General features: G+C 49.6%; 2 protein-coding genes across 5 annotated transcripts in view; one reads left to right on the top strand and one right to left on the bottom strand.

Annotated features, from left to right (window-relative positions):
• Positions 1-952: 952 nt before the first annotated feature.
• On the top strand, positions 953-17,427 carry TLDC2 (TBC/LysM-associated domain containing 2). 2 transcript variants are annotated; one of them, XM_003983548.4, is made up of 7 exons: positions 953-3,416; positions 5,403-5,496; positions 6,737-6,886; positions 7,367-7,519; positions 10,524-10,619; positions 15,855-15,928; positions 16,938-17,427. In XM_003983548.4, the coding sequence occupies exons 2-7, from the start codon at positions 5,464-5,466 to the stop codon at positions 17,125-17,127; spliced, it is 696 nt and encodes a 231-aa protein (XP_003983597.2). In that variant the 5' UTR covers positions 953-3,416; positions 5,403-5,463; the 3' UTR covers positions 17,128-17,427. The 2 variants fall into 2 exon arrangements, with proteins under 2 accessions (XP_003983597.2, XP_019682103.2); XM_019826544.2 differs by having other exon boundaries at positions 5,389-5,496.
• SAMHD1 (SAM and HD domain containing deoxynucleoside triphosphate triphosphohydrolase 1) overlaps positions 9,691-18,391 on the bottom strand; it is a 55,717-nt gene continuing 47,016 nt past the window's right edge. The window contains exons 16-17 of one of the 3 annotated variants that reach the window (XR_006595203.1): positions 10,449-11,058; positions 9,691-10,085 (exon numbers count right to left, since the gene is read on the bottom strand). Coding sequence is in view for 1 of the 3 variants with exons in the window: in XM_045053652.1 (XP_044909587.1) it covers positions 11,026-11,058 (33 nt within the window). In the remaining 2 variants the exon portion in view is untranslated. Of the gene's footprint in view, positions 11,059-18,391 lie in introns of all 3 variants that reach the window. The other 2 variants (XR_002154558.3, XM_045053652.1) reach the window with 2 other exon arrangements.

Here is an 18,391-nt window from a genome sequence, read left to right as displayed (position 1 = left end):
ATCTCATGGTTCATGGGTTTGAGCCCCACTTTGGGCTCTGTGCTGACAGCTCAGAGCCTGGAGCCTGCTACAGATTCTGTGTCTCCCTCTCTTTCTCTCCCCTCTCCTGCTTGTGCTCTCTCTCTCTCTCTCTTAAAGGTAAATAAACATTTTAAAAAATTTTTTAATTAAATTAAATTAAAATTAAAAAAAATTTAAAGCCCTAAAAATTAGGCTGCTCATGGTTCATTAGTTCAGGCCCTGCATTGGGCTCGCAGCTATCAGCATGGAGCCCTCTTAGGATCCTCTGTCCCCCTTTCTTCTGTCCCTCCCCTGCTTGCACTCTCTCAAAATTAAATAAACATGTGTATTTAAATAAATATGTGTATACATAAATACATTTTACACTGAGTTGTTCAAAGAGCCAGAGTAAGAGAATTCAGACAGAGGAAACAGCCAGGGCAAAGACTCTGGGAGAGGGACGGGCTTGATAGATGTTTAAGGAAGTGAGAAGGTCAATGTGACTAGACTTGATGGGTGATGGACAGTAAAGGACAAGTTAAAGTTGGAGAAGAGCCAAGGCATGTCTCATTGGAGACTCTAAGCAGGGGCATGATAGAATCTAATTTGTGTTTTAAACAGATCACTCTAATTGGTCTGGAGTCATGAAGAGTTATCAGCATTTGGACAATATTTAAACCCATGGGACCAGGTGAGGTCATGTTGGGAGAGCATCTATAGAGAGAAGAAAAACTGGCTCACAAACAGGAAGTTAAAAATTCCCGTTTCTAGGGGCACCTGGGTGGCTCAGTGGGTTGAGCATCCAACTTTGGCTTGGGTCATGATCTCACAGTTTGTGGATTCCAGCCCTGTGTGGGGCTCTGTGCTGTCTTTTGGATCCTCTGTCCCCCTCTCTCTCTGCCCCTCTCCTGCCCGCACTCTCTCTCTCTCTCAAAAGTAAATAAAACATTAAAAAAAAAAAAAAAAGAATCGCTAGTCTAGAACATGGGTAAAAGGAAAAGCCAGAGAGGGAGCAGCCAGTGAGGTAGGAGAGAACGTGCAGCAATGTGTTGTCTGGAGGCCCAGACACTAGACCAGACTGCCAAGTGGCGGAGAAGCTGGAGGAAGGGGAGAGCAGAAGAGTGCTCCCTGCACAGCACGGCTCAGAGGCTGCTGGGGACCTCGCCAAGAGCAGGGGTGGTGGGGGCAGAAGCCCAGGGGAGTGGACTGAAGAGTGAACAGGACACGGAGGCAGAATGCAGAAGGAAGAGAGATGGAGCAGTGGGGGAGGGACTGTCGCATGAGATGGAGAGAGAGAGAGAGAGGCAGAGAGAACAGGCAAGTGAGAGATGGACGCAGCCGGGATGGAAAAGGGGAGACAGACGGATCCAGTGATGGGGGCCTGGCTTCTGAACGGAGCGAGGGCCTTTTCTCTGTCGTCCTGGAGGAAGGATGGAAGAGATGGATGAGGTGCAGGGGCTTCTGTCCGGAAGGTGAGGGGACGGCTGACAGCTGGCTTCTGTTTTCTCGGTGGAGAATTAAGTCGCCAGGTGAGAGTGAGGAGACCAAGGAGGGCACAGACCTAGATCTCAGAGAACAGAAATCAGATTTCCCAGGACACGCGAGGGGGTGTGTCAGGCCATCGTAGGAAGCTACCTGAGGTTCAAAGTGAAGCCAGTCCGTGCAGCGAACATGGGGAGTTTTCTAGAAGAGACCCTGATTATTTCTCTCCTAAAGTCCTCAGGTGTATTTCACATCCCTGAAACCACGCGGCACGTCCTCCCTGCCTTTTTTCACTTAACAGGATCATGATCTCACGGTTCATTAGTTCAAGCCCTGCATTGGGCTCGCAGCTATCAGCATGGAGCCCTCTTGGGATCCTCTGTCCCCCTCTCTTCTGCTCCTCCCCTCTCCTGCTCCCCAGGACAGCAGAGGCATTTCCCCACCCATTTACAAACTCTTTACAAACATTACTTTTAATACTTAGAAAAAATCCACAGAGTGGATGTTCCAAGGGTCACTTAACCTTTCCCCCTTTTTCCTGGACATTCAAATTGTTTCCTGGCAAGGATATCAGAGTTCTGAAAGAGGCGGCGTGTGGTCTGGAAAAGAAAGGAAAAGGCAAGCTTGGAGGCAGGGCTGGGATGTCCGGCACTCTGGCACCGAGAATCCCATCAAGAAGCTTTTAGAGGCCTCTTACTGGCAACTGGTGCTCCTGACAGGTCACATGCTAGGTTTTCCAGGACATGAGGACAAAGAATGGGACAGCAAGACGAATCTCACTGGCTTCTCAAAGTGCCCAGTGCCCAATGGTTCGGGTATGGAGCATGGGGGAAATAAGGTTGGGAGAGCCAGACGTGTGACCCCTGAACCATTTATAGTTGAAACACATATTGCAACAGCCATGTTTGAGGTAGCAACAGGGCCCCTTCACTTGCCTGTTTTCCCCATAATACAAGTCTGTTCTTCATCCCCCCTTCCTGGAGGGGGCATTGTCCCAGGAGACCTGATAGGAACTCAAGTCCCCTCCACAAAGCCCAGCAGAGGGGATCTCTTTCAGCTGTGTGAGAATGAAGTTGGCCACCTGAGCCAGTGGGCCCACCCACCCAGTAGAGGCCAGGAGACCACTTGGTGGACATACTTTCCAGGGGATACTGCCCTGGCTGGAGACTGCTTGTTCTGGGGTCAGCTGAAGCCACTTCCAACTTGGGGTTCTGTGATTCAACAACACAGCATTCACTGAATCCTACTGTGAGCCAGGGACAGAAAGGCAGCCCACGTGGACAAAGCACCTACTGTGTGCCAAGCACTGGGCTTCCCACGCGTGATCTCACCTACTTTCACAACAGGCCACTGAGGAAAGAATCACCACCCTATCTGAGATCGGGGAGTATCAGGGCAGAGCCCTACAACATGGGGTGGTGGATGGAGAATCCCACAGCATTGCCTTTTCTTATAGCGTCTGTACCCAATAAAGGTAGGTTCCTAGTGGTGGGCTTCAGGCATAGGTGTGGAAAGAGGAGTTTACGAGCCAAGAAGTTCACTGTCCTCCCTCTCTTTGGGCTGGTGAGGGCAGAGCTGGGGCCAGAGGGTGACAAGGTCTTGTTTGTGTGTGTTTATGGGATTTGAGTTTCTGATGGACGATCATCACTGCCAGGCTTCCCAACTGGAACGGGAGCGGGCACAGGGCCAGGACCTGCCGCCCTCTGGGGAGGTATAAGAGCCGGGGAGGAGGGCCTCGAGCCCGACTGGGGCAGACGTGCCAGCCACCGCTGGGGGACCAGGGTGCCGAGCTAAAGCTGCTTCGGACAGACTTCCGAGTGGAAGAGTTGGTTCTGGAAGTGGCCCTCTGTCTGGGGAGAGTCTGGGAGATGCACTAAGGAAACCATCGGGCTGGACAGGCTGGTGGAGGTTGCCAGAAGCCAAGGTTCTGCGGCGTGAGTACACTCTTCCACAGTTCCTGCCGTTTTCTTCCCCACTGAGCGACTTCTTCCACACACTGAGTGATGGAGTGACGATCTGTCCCAGAGGAGCCCAGGTGGAGCCTAAGTGGCCACTTGTCTGGAATTTGAGCCCTGGACTTCTCAGAGGCAGTGTGGGGAAAAGGCAATAAGCACTGTCATTTACCCCGTGCTATGAAACACCAGCCACTGTGGCTTATCTCGCCAAATTGGTAACGGAGGCTGGGCTCAGCATCCTAGTTCTTGGGGGAGCGGGGTGCAGAGAGAAAATCCCAAGCAGGCTCCACGTTCAGCACGGAGCCCGACACGGGGCTTCATCTCACGACCCTGAGATCATGACCCGAGCTGAGATCAAGAGTTGGGACGCTTAACCGACTGAGCCACCCAGACGCCCCAGCATCCTAGTTCCTCGGGCATTCTCTTCATTTACTCTTACCACAGCCCTGTGTGGTGGATATTAGTATTTCACAGGAGACCGAAGCACAGAGATGTTAAGTAACTTGCCCAGGGTCACATAGCAAGTAAGTGGCAAAACCAGGATTTGAGCTCCCTGACTCGAGAGCCTGTACTTGTAACCTCCGTGTTATACTATTGTGTGGCTGTGCTAAGTCTCTTCCCTTTGTGAGTGGTAATTTCTTTATCTGTGATTGATGATCAGAAATACATTACCCTGAGCTTCCCTAAAGATGCCTTGAGACGGGTCGGCTTTAAGCACTGGGAAGCCTTGTTGGAAACATTATCAAGAACTCAGTGCATGCCCTTTGACTCAGCGGTCAACTTTTGAAATCTATCATAAAGGATATAATCAGATTTATGAACAGGGAATTTCATTACAGTTTTGCTTATAATTACAGACAATGAGAAGTAAACAAAATGTCCAACAGTTGAGGAATGAATGATATGTATCCTATGATAAAATAATATGTAACCATTAAAAATCGTGTGTTCAAGAGGTACTGAATGTCATTGGAAAATTCTCATTTGTTAAGTGGAAAAGCCACTTCATAAAATATACATGGTATGATGTATTTATGAAAGTGTGTATATATATATGTATATTAAATAAATGAAAACGATGGGGAAAATACCTTAAGGGTAGAGAGTGTATCCCTGAGAGATGAAATTATGAATATTTTTGTATTTTGCTTTATTCTTTTCTAGATTCCTCAAAATGTCTATAATTAACATGTCTTTTTAAATTAGAAAAATGAAGATTTTTTAAAAAATGTATCTATTTAAAAATTTTTTTAAATGTTTATTTATTTTTGAGAGAGAGGGAGAGAGAGACAGCGTGCAAGTGGGAGAGGGGCAGAGAGAGGAAGACACAGAATCCCAAGCAGGCTCCGGGCTCTGCACAGAGCCCCACGCAGGGCTCAAACTCATGAACCGTGAGATCACGACCTAAGCAGAAGTTGGACACTTACCCAACTGAGCCACCTAGGCACAGCCCTGTTTTTTGTTTTTCAAGATTCGTTCTTCTGGTTTAGGGTTGGCTCCTTTCGAGCATCTGTTCTGATATACTCATTGGCTTTAAGAGTACCTGGCAGTCAGTACTGTGAGGGTCTCTGAGATAATCTGGTCCAACATGTTTCATGTGGGACAACCGAAGCCCAAGGGTACAAGGGACTTAACCAAGGTCAGAAAGAGAACCAGGAGTTCCAGACCCCCAGCCTGGAGCTCAAGCATCTGCCCAAAGGGCCAAAATCCCTAGGCCAAGCTGCCAGAAGGGCAGGGAGGAGGAAGGGAATCACAGCTAGAATTTACCTTGTACGGTTAATGTGTGTTAGTCACAAACTGCAAGTGAGGCCTTGAATGCCGAGGGTAGCTGACCTCATAGACCCACCCAGCGACAATTCATCCTGGGAGTGACAGGTGAGAGGGAGCAAAGGGCAGCTGGGTGGCCTGAAGCTAGCAGGGTGTGCCCCAGGCCTCTCCCTCTCACCTCTAGGCCTCTCCCAGCAGTGCTTTCTCCCCTGTGACGGCTAAGGACTCTTACTGCCAGCGGCTGGGCTCGGACAGGAGAATGAAAGGTCTCCGCTGGCGTTACACTCGGCTGGTAAGGGGCCCGGCTTGGGCTGGGGGGTTAGGTTAGAAAAGGTGCGGGAGGCCAGATCTCTGGCGGGATGGGATCTGGGCTAGCACTGGAGGCAGGTGTGATGTGTCCCCCTCCCGAGTCCCTCCTCAGCTGGCCCGGAGTTCAGAGCTCAGGAACCAGGGGCCTTGATACCCACCCCCTGGTCCGGAGACCCTAAGGAGCACAGACGGCTGTCTCCAGCCAGATGGAGCTCTGTCCAGAAGCCCCACCCAGCTAGGACCTGCTCCCCAGGCCTGAACCTGAGGAATAGCAAAGCAGCGTCCTGGTCATTTCTCATCCTCAGGGAGGCCTCTCCTTCTTACAAAAATTCCCCCACGTCACTGTGTGCAGGCACACGTTTACACACGCACACGCACATGTTTACACACCCACATACACGCGCACGCTCCAACGTCCACCCCGGTACAGAGTGGAAGCGTAACTGAATGAATGCATAAACCCACACACATCCACACTGACACACACACACATATTGATACAATCCCGACTCACAAACACATTGACAGGTAAACACACACGGTTACTCAACATCTCCTCGCACTGCTTTGCCCACACAGGTCTATGTGGAGCCAACGCACCCATTCACACGGACGAGCGCACATCTTACACAAACCCGCACGCCCTTACTCACCTACCACACGCATGGTCTCCCCGGCTGACAGGGAAGCCTCTGACCCGTATTTTCTTTCTTTGTAAATTAAGGGCAGTAAGGAGTACCTTCTTCTTAGGATTCTTGGGAAAAATACAGGGAGGTCATGCACAGCAAAAGCACTTCACCCAGTGTGTGCTGATCAATATCAGCCACTATCGGTATTAGTGGTGTTAGGATTATTATTCCACGTGCAGACGCACACAGATGTAGCTCCCAGGGCCAGGCTGGGCTGCCACCAGCGCTTCTCTCCTGCCCCTGAGCTTAGAACTTGATCCTCTGGATCTGGAGCATGCAGAAAACCATAGCACCCATGGCCACATCGGATGGGCACACGTACCTCTGACCTTCGGCAGGCAGGGGCCAGGGCAGAAGCCGGATACGGGCAGGGGCAGACTTGTCTGTCATGGGCACCAGCCTTCTCTGGCTGGGCTGCCAGTTGCAGAGCCCTGGGCAGGGGTGATGAGGCAGCTGAAGCTCTCGGGCTCCGGAGACAGGGAAGCTGGTGTCTCCTTGTCCCTCGACTCACCAGGGTTCTTTGTGTCTTCACAGCCCAGTCGGGTGGAGGACGCTCTGTCTGTGGAGGAGGGTGAGGAAGAGGAGACAGCCCCGGCCCCATCCTCAGCTCCTGTTCCTGAAGATCCTGTGGAGCCCCAGCTGGCAGAAGCCAGCCAGGTTCTAGGAACCTCGGAGATGAGGCAGGTTCGGGCACAGTGCGAGGAGCCTGAGGGTCTCACCCTCCTGCTCTACCCCAGCCAGGTCCAGGGACACCTGGGGTCACTCCCGCTATGTCCCAAAGCTGGGATGGGAGTGGAAGGATGAGGTAGGGTGGATTAGGGGGAGGGGTTCAGCATCTCATCTACTCTCCAGCCTCTGGAGACCAAGGTGACCAAAGGGAGAGGGCCCCGAGGGAGACCTCACCTTGGTTCAAATCTTGGCTTTGCCACTTACTCCCTGCGTGGGCTTTAGGCAACTTGCTTCACCATCCTGAGCCTCATTTTCCTCAACCGTAAAATGGGAATAATAATCCCTCTCTCTGAAGGCTGGTAATGAGCCCTTGGAAACAGTAAACTCCTCTGTAACCTGTAAAGCACCATGCCCGTGTGAGTGGAGTACCAGAGATATGGTGGGAGGCGCGGGGCAGGACGTGGATCCATCGCTCACCTCCAGCCCTGCCTCTAGCTCAGCCTCCACCTCCCCCCAAGAGTCACCGGACATTCCTGGAGCCTGGCCTTCTGTACGTCGAGAAATGGCTTCAGCCTGCGGAGCCTTTACAGGCAGATGGAAGGCCACAGTGGGCCAGTGCTGCTGGTGCTGAGGGACCAGGATGGGCAGGTGAGCTGGGCCAGGGCCCCAACTTGAAGTTCTGGGGGTGCCCAACCGCACACAGTGGGCCCTGCCCCAGGGCAGCCTCAGGGGCTAGAGGCAGAGGTGATAGCCCAAGTCACTTATAATGGACACTGATGATGACATTGACACCTACATTGCTCAGAGCCATTCCTTCCCCCCTTCATTCCCTAATTCATCCCTTCAACACGTGTATACTAAGCACCTTCTCTGTGCCAGCTTAAACACGGACTAGACCCACGTCAGGACAGAAGTGGTTCCAGCCCTCTTGGAGCTACAGGCCTAACAGGGAGGCAGGGTCAGGAGTTAAGCAAATAACTAGGAAGACATTTTAAGTGGGGTACCTATGCCTAAATGATCCATTTACGCTTTGAAAACATCCCCCTGCTGGTGGGAGAATGGATTAGAGGGGCTAAGAGAGAAAGCCGGCCAGTGAGGAGGCAGCCACAGGAAGCGCCTGCATTTCACAGCAGGGACCTGGGGAGGGCGCTGTCTCAAATCCAGGTGGTCTCACCAAGAGGGGATTTCTGGCAGGCTCTCTAGACGGGGTAGTGGAGAGGATAAAAGCTGGTTTCAACTGCTCTTCTGCGGAAGGAACATGTTAGAGCTAGGAGGGATCTCATGGGTCTCTGAGGACCCTCACGTAGGCAGGAGTTCCTAACATCCTCAAGATGCTGATCCAGGCCTTTCCACCTCAAGGCCAGAGAGCTCACTTCTTCAGGATGGAGCCCCTTGGCTGAATGCCAGTGACTAGGAGGAAGTTGTTCCTTATGTTAAGTCAAAACCTACTCCCCATGGCTGCCTCCCAATGATCCTGCCTCTGCCCCTCAACACAGTGTATGAGAGTGAAAACGTGCAGTCCACCAACTACTCCACAAGGGGAAAATGGCTAAGTGAGCTATGGTCCCGCTACATAGTGAAATATTGCCAAGGGCTGGTAAGAAAAATGATGTAGAGTCATAGCTATTAAAAGTGTTAAGGTTTTGTTTTCATTTTTTTATTTTTTAAGATTTTATTTTTATTGTTTAAGTAGTCTCTACACCCAATGTGGGGCTTGAACTCACAACCCTGAGATCGAGAGCTGCGTGCTCCACCCATTGAGCCAGCCAGGTGCCCCAAGTTTGTTTGTTTGTTTGTTTGTTTTAATGTTTATTTATTTTTGAGAGAGAGAGAGAGACAGAGACAGAGAGAGAGAGCAAGTAGGGGAGGGGCAGAGAGAGGGAGAGAGAGAATCCCAAGCAGGTTCTGCGTTGCCATAAGCCCGATGCAGGGCTTGAGCTCATGAACTGTGAGATCATGCCCTGAGCTGAAATCAAGAGTTGGACACCTAACCAACTGAGTCACCCAGGCACCCCTCAAGTTTTTGTTTAAAATTTTTTTAAATGTTGGGGCGCCTGGGTGGCTCAGTCGGTTAAGCGTCCGACTTCAGCTCAGGTCACGATCTCGCGGTCCGGTCTGTGAGTTCGAGCCCCGCATCGGGCTCTGGGCTGATGGCTCAGAGCCTGGAGCCTGCTTTCGATTCTGTGGCTCCCTCTCTCTCTGACCCTCCCCCGTTCATGCTCTGTCTCTCTCTGTCTCACAAATAAATAAACTTAAAAAAAAATTAAAAAACAAAAATAAAATAAAATAAAATATTTTTAAATGTTTATTTATTTATTTATTTATAACATGTATTCATTTTTGAAAGGCAGAGAGAGAGCGCGAATGGGGGAGGAGCAGAGAGAGAGGGAGACACAGAATTCGAAGCAGGCTCCAGGCTCCGAGCTATCAGCACAGAGCCTGACGCGGGGCTTGAACTCATGAACCGTGAGATCATGACCTGAGCCGAAGTCGGACACTTAACCGACTGAGCCACCCAGACACCCCATAAATGTTTATTTATTTTTGACACAGAGAGAGACACACACACAGAGTGCAAGTGGAGAGGGGCAGAGAGAGAGGGAGACACAGAATCTGAAGCAGGCTCCAGGCTCTGAGCTGTCAGCACAGGGCCTGACGCGGGGCTTGAACCCACGAACTGCGAGATCATGGCCTGAACCGAAGTCGGACGCCCAACCGACTGAGCTACCCAGGTGCCCCCCAAGTTTTTGTTTGTAAAGCAGGATATGAAAGGTACTCTTGGGCCAGTGGAGAAAATGTATTATGAACTGGATACTAGATAATATTATGAAATTGCTGTTAATTTTATTAGGTGATATGATAGTATTGTGGTTATACGTGAGAAGGTCCCCATTCTTGGAGCTGAACTATTTAGGGGTAAAAGGTTATAATACCTACAATTTCAAACAGGACACCAAAAAAATATAAGGAGAGAGAAAGCAAATATGGCAAACACATTTACAGTTTTAAATCCTCATGGAGGGTATTCTGTGCCGGACTTTTACTTTTTTTTGGATGTTTGGACTTTTATGAAGAAAAGTGAAGGGGGGAGGCAGCTTACAAAACAATGTACAGGGTGCCCGGTTGGCTCATTCGAAAGAGCATGTGACTCTTGATATCAGGGCCATGAGTTCACATCCCACGTTGGGTGTAGAAATTACCTAAATAAATAAAACTTAAAAAAAAAAAACAGATGTACTATAGGATCTGGTTTTCTGTATAAGAATACACACACTGGTATTAAACAGATGCTGGGAGGAAATGCACAAAAATGTTAAGAATAGTTATCTTGGGGAGCAGAGGGGGATTTGGGATGGCTTCATATTTTCTTTCTGCTTGTCTATAACTTCTAATACTTTTCTACAAGGATTACTTATACAAAATAAGTACATTTAAGAAAAAGGAGGAGGACACCAGCAAGGGCTCTTCCTTGGGGAGTGTTAAGGGAAGGGACACACTGATGGGCTCTGGGGCCCTCTCCATCCCCCAGCTCTGTCCCAGGCTCCCCCGGGGCCCTACTAGGATGAGCCTATATTACCAAGCCTGGAGAGCGGGGTTGCCAGAGGACCTCCACTCCCTTCCAGCTGCAACTTCAAGCTCTTCTGCTTTCCAGATGTTTGGGGCCTTCTCCTCCTCGGCTCTTCGACTCAGCAAAGGCTTCTATGGTACTGGAGAGACATTCCTCTTCTCCTTCTCCCCAGAGCTGAAGGTAATATTCCCAACCTTCTAGAGAGGGGGGAAGGAGGACTTATGACAAAGATCCTGGGGTCCTACTGGACAGATCCCAGATCCGTTCCCTATGCTGGGATGCCTGGTATCCATCTATCTTTCCCAGAAGGCAGTGGTGGGCAGTGCGTTGCCCAATTTCGTTTCTTAAAAGGGCTCAGTAGATCCCTGGCAACCACGGACTGGCTCAGAGAGGAAGAGGCGTGTTGCTCACCAGATGCAGGCTGCAAAGACAAGATGGGTCCAAGTGCAGGTAGATCTGTGGGTGTACAGGTAGGAAGACGAAGACAGACACATCCGATGACTTCAGTCTTCTTACGAAGTGTGGGGTGAGGTCATCAACTAAGAGTGAGGATGGAGAAGTGTGAAGGTTGAGCAGAGAGAAAGCATCAGGTTGTCATCACAGGAGTGGAGAGGGAGGCCTGTGAGAGAGAACCAGACAAGCATAAGGACAGCTACGCAGCATTAACTGGAGGTGGGGAGTGTCAGTGTAAAGGCAAGCCAGTGACCTGGGCACGTGTTTTCCTGCAGCAGCATTCAGGTCCTCGGGGTGAGGCATGGACAGAGTCCTTGGGAGGGCTCATCCAGGCTGGGACTTTGGCCAAGCTGGTTTGACAGAGGGAGAGAGGGAAGCAGAAGTTGAAGGGAGTGAAAATACAAAATGGACCACAGAACCTACAGGATCGGTGGGGGAAGGGAAGCCAGGGAGGCTGAAGGACAATGAGGCAAAGATGAAAACAACAGATGAGAAGTGGCCTTGAGGTCAGAGACTTGGGGCAATGACACAAGTGGGACAGTGTGTTGGAATATAAGACACAGAGCGAGGGACGTTGGAAACAGACTGGTAAGGTTCCTGGCTGTGACCGTAAGGGACAGTGGCTGAGGTGGGTATAAGAAAAGCCCTTGAGAGGAAGAGGAGAGGAGCTGAGGGCAGCCATTGGACGGGTCCGTGTGGATGGCAAAGTTCACCAAAGACAAAGGCAGAAATTAGGAAGGAGGAGAGGATGGTGAGCCAGAGCTCATGCCTCTAATTAATGGTGACTGGTGACCGGCAGAGACAAGATGACCGGTGTCGTCATATGGCACTTGCTGCCAGAGAGCAGGGCTTTTGAAGGAGGAAGGGGAATTGTCCCCAACCCCTCCCATCTAAAGCTTTTCCATCTCTGGGCTATTTAGTGAACAAAACTACTTAGCACTGCATGCCCGGCATGAAAGACGACACTACCCTAAAAAAAAAATTTTTTTTTAATGTTCACTTATTTTGGAGAGAGAGAGAGAGAGAGAGAGAAACAGTGCGAGTGGGGGAGAGGCAGAGAGAAAAGGAGACACAGAATCCGAAGCAGGCTCCAGGCTCTGAGCTGTCAGCCCAGATTAGTTTCTAATCTCATTTCACAAATTCGTGCATTCAATTGACAACATTCCTATGAGGTACATACTATTATCAACACCATCTTACAGTTGAGGAAACTGAGGCACAGAGAGGTTGAGTCACTTGCTCAACCTCACACAGCCAGTCGGTAGTGAGGATGCGATGCAGGAACAGGCCCCGGAGCTTGAAACTCAGCCACAGCACTACACTACCTCTCTAAATGTCCAAAGTTCCCTGCCCTGAGATGCTCTCAGACTTGCAGAGGAGAGATGAGTACAATCTAGAGTGACCAGTGCTGTGGAAGACACCCCAAGGAGAAGCACATGGATGAAGTGGAGGTGGGGAGATCAAAGGAGACTTCCCAGAGGAGGAGCTTCTTGCATCACGTCTTGATGGACAAACAGAAGATCACCAGGTGATGGAGGGCATAGGGAAAAGTCTTCTTGGAGCACGTGCAAAGGCACAGTAATTGGAAAGAAGGCAATGCCCATTTAGGAACCCAACAGGCGAATGGGTAGGGGGTCAGAGTGTGAGGGAGGGCATAGCCCTCTGCGTTGGCATAGCATGCCCTCATGAAATATTTGTTCAGTGGATAAAGAACCAGTTCCACGTGTTTTTGTTTGCTGTTAGAGATCTCTCCTCCCATGAATGGACCGAGAACCTACACATATTCTCAGCGATTACTTGATCACATGACAAGTAGGTCACAAGGAGCTCTGGACTCCTTGCTAAAGGCAAAACACACTCTATCTATTGCATTGCCTCTATCAGCCAGCCTGGTACTCTTTCCAGGAAACAGGAAAGGGGTCTGCAGTTCACAGTAAACCCATGCTGGATTCTAATTACTACTTGCCTTCCTGTATTCACATGCTAGAATTCTAAAGTTCTAGGATTTTCCTCCTGTTGCACTGATAACTCCTTGGCAGAATCCTTTGCTGGCTCCTCCTCTCCCAAACCTTTTAACATCACAGGGGCCCAGAACTCAGTTTTTGGTTCTTGACTCTTGTCTACCCTTGTTTGTTTCAACGTCTCGTCCATTCTCACTGCTTTCCATGCCATCCATGTACTGATGGCTTCTGCCCCTGGATTCCAAACTGACATATATCCAACTAGTACCCAGCATTTCTGCTTGGACCTCCGACATGGCATTGCGAGCCTCACCTGTCCAAAACCGAGCCCCTGACTTTCCCGCTAAAATCGACTCGTCCTGCCATCTTCCCCAGTGAAGTTAATGGCACCTCCATGTTTTCTGCTACTGAGACCAAAAATTTTTGAGTCCTTGACTCCTCTCTGTCACATCCTACGTCTGAGCTGTCAGTGAATCCTGATGGCTCTGCCTTCTCTGTCTGTATTCAGAACCCACCACTTCTCACCATGTCCTTTGCTGTCACCTGGTTCAAGCCACCATCATTACTTGTCCTTGTTCCTGCTATAGCCTCCTAACAGGTCTCTCTGCTTCCACCTCAGTCATCACAATACCTAGAGTGTTCCTTTTAAAAAGGTAAGTCAGAGCATGTCACTCTTTGGCTTCAACCTGCCAATGGCTTCCTTTCTTGGAGAAAAGCTGAAGTCTTTATAATAACCTGTAAGTCCTACATTTTCTGGCCTCTCTCTTATGTTGTTTCTTGCTGTTTTTCCTTTCCCTCACTCTGCTCTAGCCACAATGAGCTCTGAGCTGGTCCTTAAACATGCAGGCCTGCTCCCACCTCAGGGCCTTTGCACATGCTGTTCTGCCTAGCTTGCCTTCTACTGGATCACCACATGGCTCAGCTCTCACCTCCTTTAGGATTCTGCTCAAATGTCACTATCACAGAGAGGCCCTCTGTGGCCAACTAATTTAAATTTACAACATTCTATTCCTTGGAAACCCTTTTTTGTCCTTATCTACTTTTTTATCCTTAGCATTTGTCACCACCTAGCATATTTTACTTAGTGACCTGCCCCTGCCTGCTAGAATGGGAGTCCCGTGAGGGCAAGAAATTCTGTCTATTACAGTCACCATTTTACCCAGAACATAAAACAGTGCCTGGTACTAAATGCTTTAAAAATTTTGTTGAATGAAATGAATTTTTTTTACAGGGGCTGTCTTCACAGTCTCCTGCCATGGAATCCTGTTTTTTTAAAACCTGGGTAATCTTTACCTACCTTTGGTCGTTTGGCACCTCTTGTGTTCTTTATGAATTCCCAGTGGCTCCTTGATGGTGATTCCAAACAGCCCATGAACATGGTCTTAGTTTCTTCTGTACCAATGTTTATCTTACTCCTTCAAGTCTGAAGGTCACATTCTTCGATGAAAGTAGAGGAGGAATTGAATGGTTCTGTCTTCTCATGGTCACTTGTTAATATTATCTCACCTCTTCTGAGCCCACGCTTATTTTTATTAATCTATTTTCTTGCTAAAAACCCTTTGGTTGGGGCGCCTGGGTGGCGCAGTCGGTTAAGCGTCCGACTTCAGCCAGGTCACGATCTCGCGGTCCGTGAGTTCGAGCCCCGCGTCGGGCTCTGGGCTGACGGCTCAGAGCCTGGAGCCTGTTTCCGATTCTGTGTCTCCCTCTCTCTCTGCCCCTCCCCCGTTCATGCTCTGTCTCTCTCTGTCCCAAAAATAAATAAAAAACGTTGAAAAAAAAAAATTAAAAACCCTTTGGTTGCTCATAGAATATTTTGAACAACTAATTTCAGGCCGCAATATGCTATACCTTTGTGGCCCTCTAAAAATATTTTTATTAGCCAAATTGACTCTTGAATAATTCATTCATTCAACAGATATCTATGTCATGTCTTGGGAATACTGCTGGGAATCAAGACAGCCCTCACGGAGCTTACATGTTAGTGGGGCAGGCATTGGGACATTGGCATATGGAGAGGGTCACCTCAAAGGGTGGTCAATGCTGAGGAAAAGGACACAGGGTGTGGGAGGAAGGGCTACTTTAGACAGGGTGATCCAGGAAACTTCTCTGGGATGACATTTGGTCTGAAAGATGAGAAGTGGGCCAATTAAGGATCTGGGGGAAGAGCATTCTCAGTAGAGGGGTCAGCAAGTGTGAAGGTCGTAAAGCAGGAATAGCTCTGGGTATCCCAGGGACAGCAAGGCAAGGGTAGCTGAAGTGTGGTCAATAAGGGGGAGAAGAGGTCAGAGAGGAAAGCAGGGATCTGCTATCCTGCTGAAAGGATATCCTGCTGAAACCTGGGCTGTCAGCTCTAGCCAGGAGTTGGATTTTATTCCCATTGCAATGGGCAGCCCTTGGAGGCTTTAGGCAGAGGAATACTATCCGGTCACATTTCTGTGTGAAGATGGGCTGTGGGCGGGTGACTGTGGAAGCAGGGATGCTTTAGGAGGCTGTGAGTGAGTGAGGAGTGACTGTGGTGTGGATTGGGTGGGCAAGAGTGGAGAAGGACAGGACAGAAATGGGAGTAGTCTGGGTGTCTCTTTGGGGTGGGGCCCACAAGACTTGCTGAGGAACGGGAGTGTGAGGCAGCACAGGGCAGGCTGCAGTGAGAGATGAGCAAACAGTGGATGGCAGGATCAGGGCCCGACTCCCGACCTGGACCTTCCCCCTCCTCTCTCCATTTGGAAATAGGATGCTTCAGAGAGTTCTGGTCTGCCCTAGAACAGACGGGCTTTGGGTTGTGGGAATTCAGACCGGAAGGCAAAAGGAGGCGAGCCCCCTTGGGGAAAGATGTAAAGAAATCTCAAGAGTCTAGGGGCCAGGGGTACTTCCTATTGTTTAGCTGGGGCTTGGGCCTGGATGTTCCGTTCCGTCCACGATGGAACGACTGCCCCCCAGTGGTGTGGAGTCAAACTGCAAGGGCAGGACTCTTCCAGTAACCTAGCATTTCCTGTCACCCCAGGTCTTCAAGTGGACAGGAAGGAATTCTTTCTTTGTGAAAGGAGACTTGGATTCACTGATGATGGGCAGTGGCAGGTGCGTGTCTCAGTCTTCCCCGACTCTGGAGTCTTGGGGTAGTCTGTGTTCTGGTCCCTCTCCCATCCGGAAATACTGGGCAAGGCTGCCCCAGACAAAATGAGGCTGGTGGTTAACTTCCAGGCCTCTCCCTTCAACACTTCCCAGGTGCTGCCCAGTCTTCCAGCCAAACCCGTCAAACCTACTTTACCGAGAGGAAAGAATGGCATGTGTTTATAGTCGGTGACAGCCTAGTCTGAATGTATGTGATCTGGGGAACAGCATTCCGCATGTTCGGATGAGGCTGGAGTCCAGGGATAGGTGAGCCTTACATGTGCCTGTCAGCCCCATAATCTCAGGGAACATAACTCATCGGGGGAAGGCAGGCCTCTGCCCAGGAACCCAGCTTGCGAGCGTGCATGCTGAGGGGGATGAGTGGATTAGGAAGAAGAGGTTAGTCTTACCCCTGGTGAGAACTCCACATTCAGGCAGAGTAAAATCTTACCCTGGGGGCAAAGATGAGAGCATTGTCGGATTAGTAGCAAATTCTTTGCTCTCCCAACTGCCTGAAGAGCCCCCCCCCCCCAAGCCAGTTTGGAGAAGGACACAGCAGCCATTGCTGATTTGCAATCGGCAACCCACTTTCCAGCCCCAGCCTGGTTTGCTGTCAAATGAGGGGATCAGAACGAATGCTTTCGGATGTGTTGTGGGGGTTGAGTCCATGCCTGAAGATTCACTCCTTTGGTTAAGCATTACCATCTTTAAAATGTTCCACATGTTCTAAACCCGGACTGTGGCGATGGTTATACCACTGTATATGTTTATTAAAATAACTGTAAAAAAAAAAATGCTCTAAGCCCTATGGGGAACAACATGTGGAGTTCCCAACAATTCTGGATAAATCGGCTTAAGGGAAGATGAGATAGTCAAAACAGAGCTGTGGTCATGGTGTGGCCAAAGGCTGATGGTGAGGATCTGGAAGGTCAACCTCCAGGAGTGAGCCCTGCCAAGATTTTCCTCTTCTTTTTAGTGGCCAGTTTGGACTGTGGTTGGATGGAGACTTGTATCACGGCGGAAGCCACCCCTGTGCAACCTTCAACAATGAGGTGTTGGCCCGGCGAGAGCAGTTCTGCATCAAGGAACTGGAGGCCTGGGTCCTGAGCGGATGCCCCCATCGTGGGAAGCTTCCCGAAGCAACCAGTGCTCACACTTGCTCATGAATGCCATCTAGACCCTCCTTATAGAGGGCTGCCCATTTTCTCTGAAGCCTGGATGACTGTGGTTGTAAGCAAACCTCCCTGTGGTCTGGGGACCCAAGACAGTCTTGGAAACAAAGCAATATTCTCCTGGGGATGTGACTCTGAAAGAGTGAAATGCACTCACATCTCATCTGAGCAGCACAAAGTCCCTCATGAAATTTCTTTTTATGTATTTATTAGGTAGGCTCCATGCCCATCACAGGGTTCAAACTCACAACCCCGAGATCAAGAGTTGCATGAGCCACCCAGGTGCCCCCTGAAATTTCTTTTTAGAGATTATACAATTAATACATGTTTATTGTAGAAAAAACAGAAGACATTTAAAAGTTAAAACTGCCTAGGGCGCCTGGGTAGCTCAGCCAGTTAAGCGTCGACTTCAGCTCAGGTCATGATCTCACGGTTTCATGAGTTTGAGCCCCGAATCGGGCTCTATGCTGACAGCCCGGAGGCTCAGAGCCTGGAGCCTGCTTCAGATTCTCTGCCCCTCCCCCACTCACACTCTGTCTCGCTCTCTCTTTCAAAAATAAACAAACATTAAAAAAAATTTTTTTTTAACTAAAACTGCCTACAATTCAACCACCCCCCAAATCACGAACATTCTAGGCAATGGATATATACATCTTACAAAAATGGGATTCTATTCTGTATGCTTTAGAAATTATTTTAACTTATATTGTCAAACCACAGACACCTGGGCTCAACTGGCGAAACTAATAAAGACTCCAGTAGCATGTTCCTTTTTCTAGAACATTGAGGGCTTTCTGCCTGCCGTCAGTGTGCCAGGTGCTTGCAAGTCTCTAATTTCATGAGGAAGATGGGAAAGCAGCAAATGAACAATATGCCTATGTGGATAAAGAAGTTGAATCTCTGGGGCAGGTGAAAAAGGAGGAAAGATACGTTTCCTGTCCCAAGAGCTCAGTAAATGAAGAAACATCCAGGAGCACCTGGGTGGCTCAGCTGGTTAAACGTCCGACTTCAGCTCAGGTCACGGCCTCACCGTTTGTGGGTTTGAGCCTTGCTTCTGGCTCTGTGCTAACAGCTCAGAGGCTGGAGCCTGCTTTGGATTCTGTGTCTCCGTCTCTCTCTGCCCCTCCCCCACTCGCACTCTGTCTGTCTCTCTCAAAAATAAATAAAGATTATGGGGTGCCTGGGTGGCGCAGTCGGTTAAGCGTCCGACTTCAGCCAGGTCACGATCTCGCGGTCCGTGAGTTCAAGCCCCGAGTCA

Source organism: Felis catus, chromosome A3, assembly GCF_018350175.1.
Source record: "Felis catus isolate Fca126 chromosome A3, F.catus_Fca126_mat1.0, whole genome shotgun sequence".
NCBI classification, from domain to species: domain Eukaryota; kingdom Metazoa; phylum Chordata; class Mammalia; order Carnivora; family Felidae; genus Felis; species Felis catus.
Note: the sequence above shows the minus strand (reverse complement) of the source record. Positions and strands in the feature narration are given on the sequence as shown.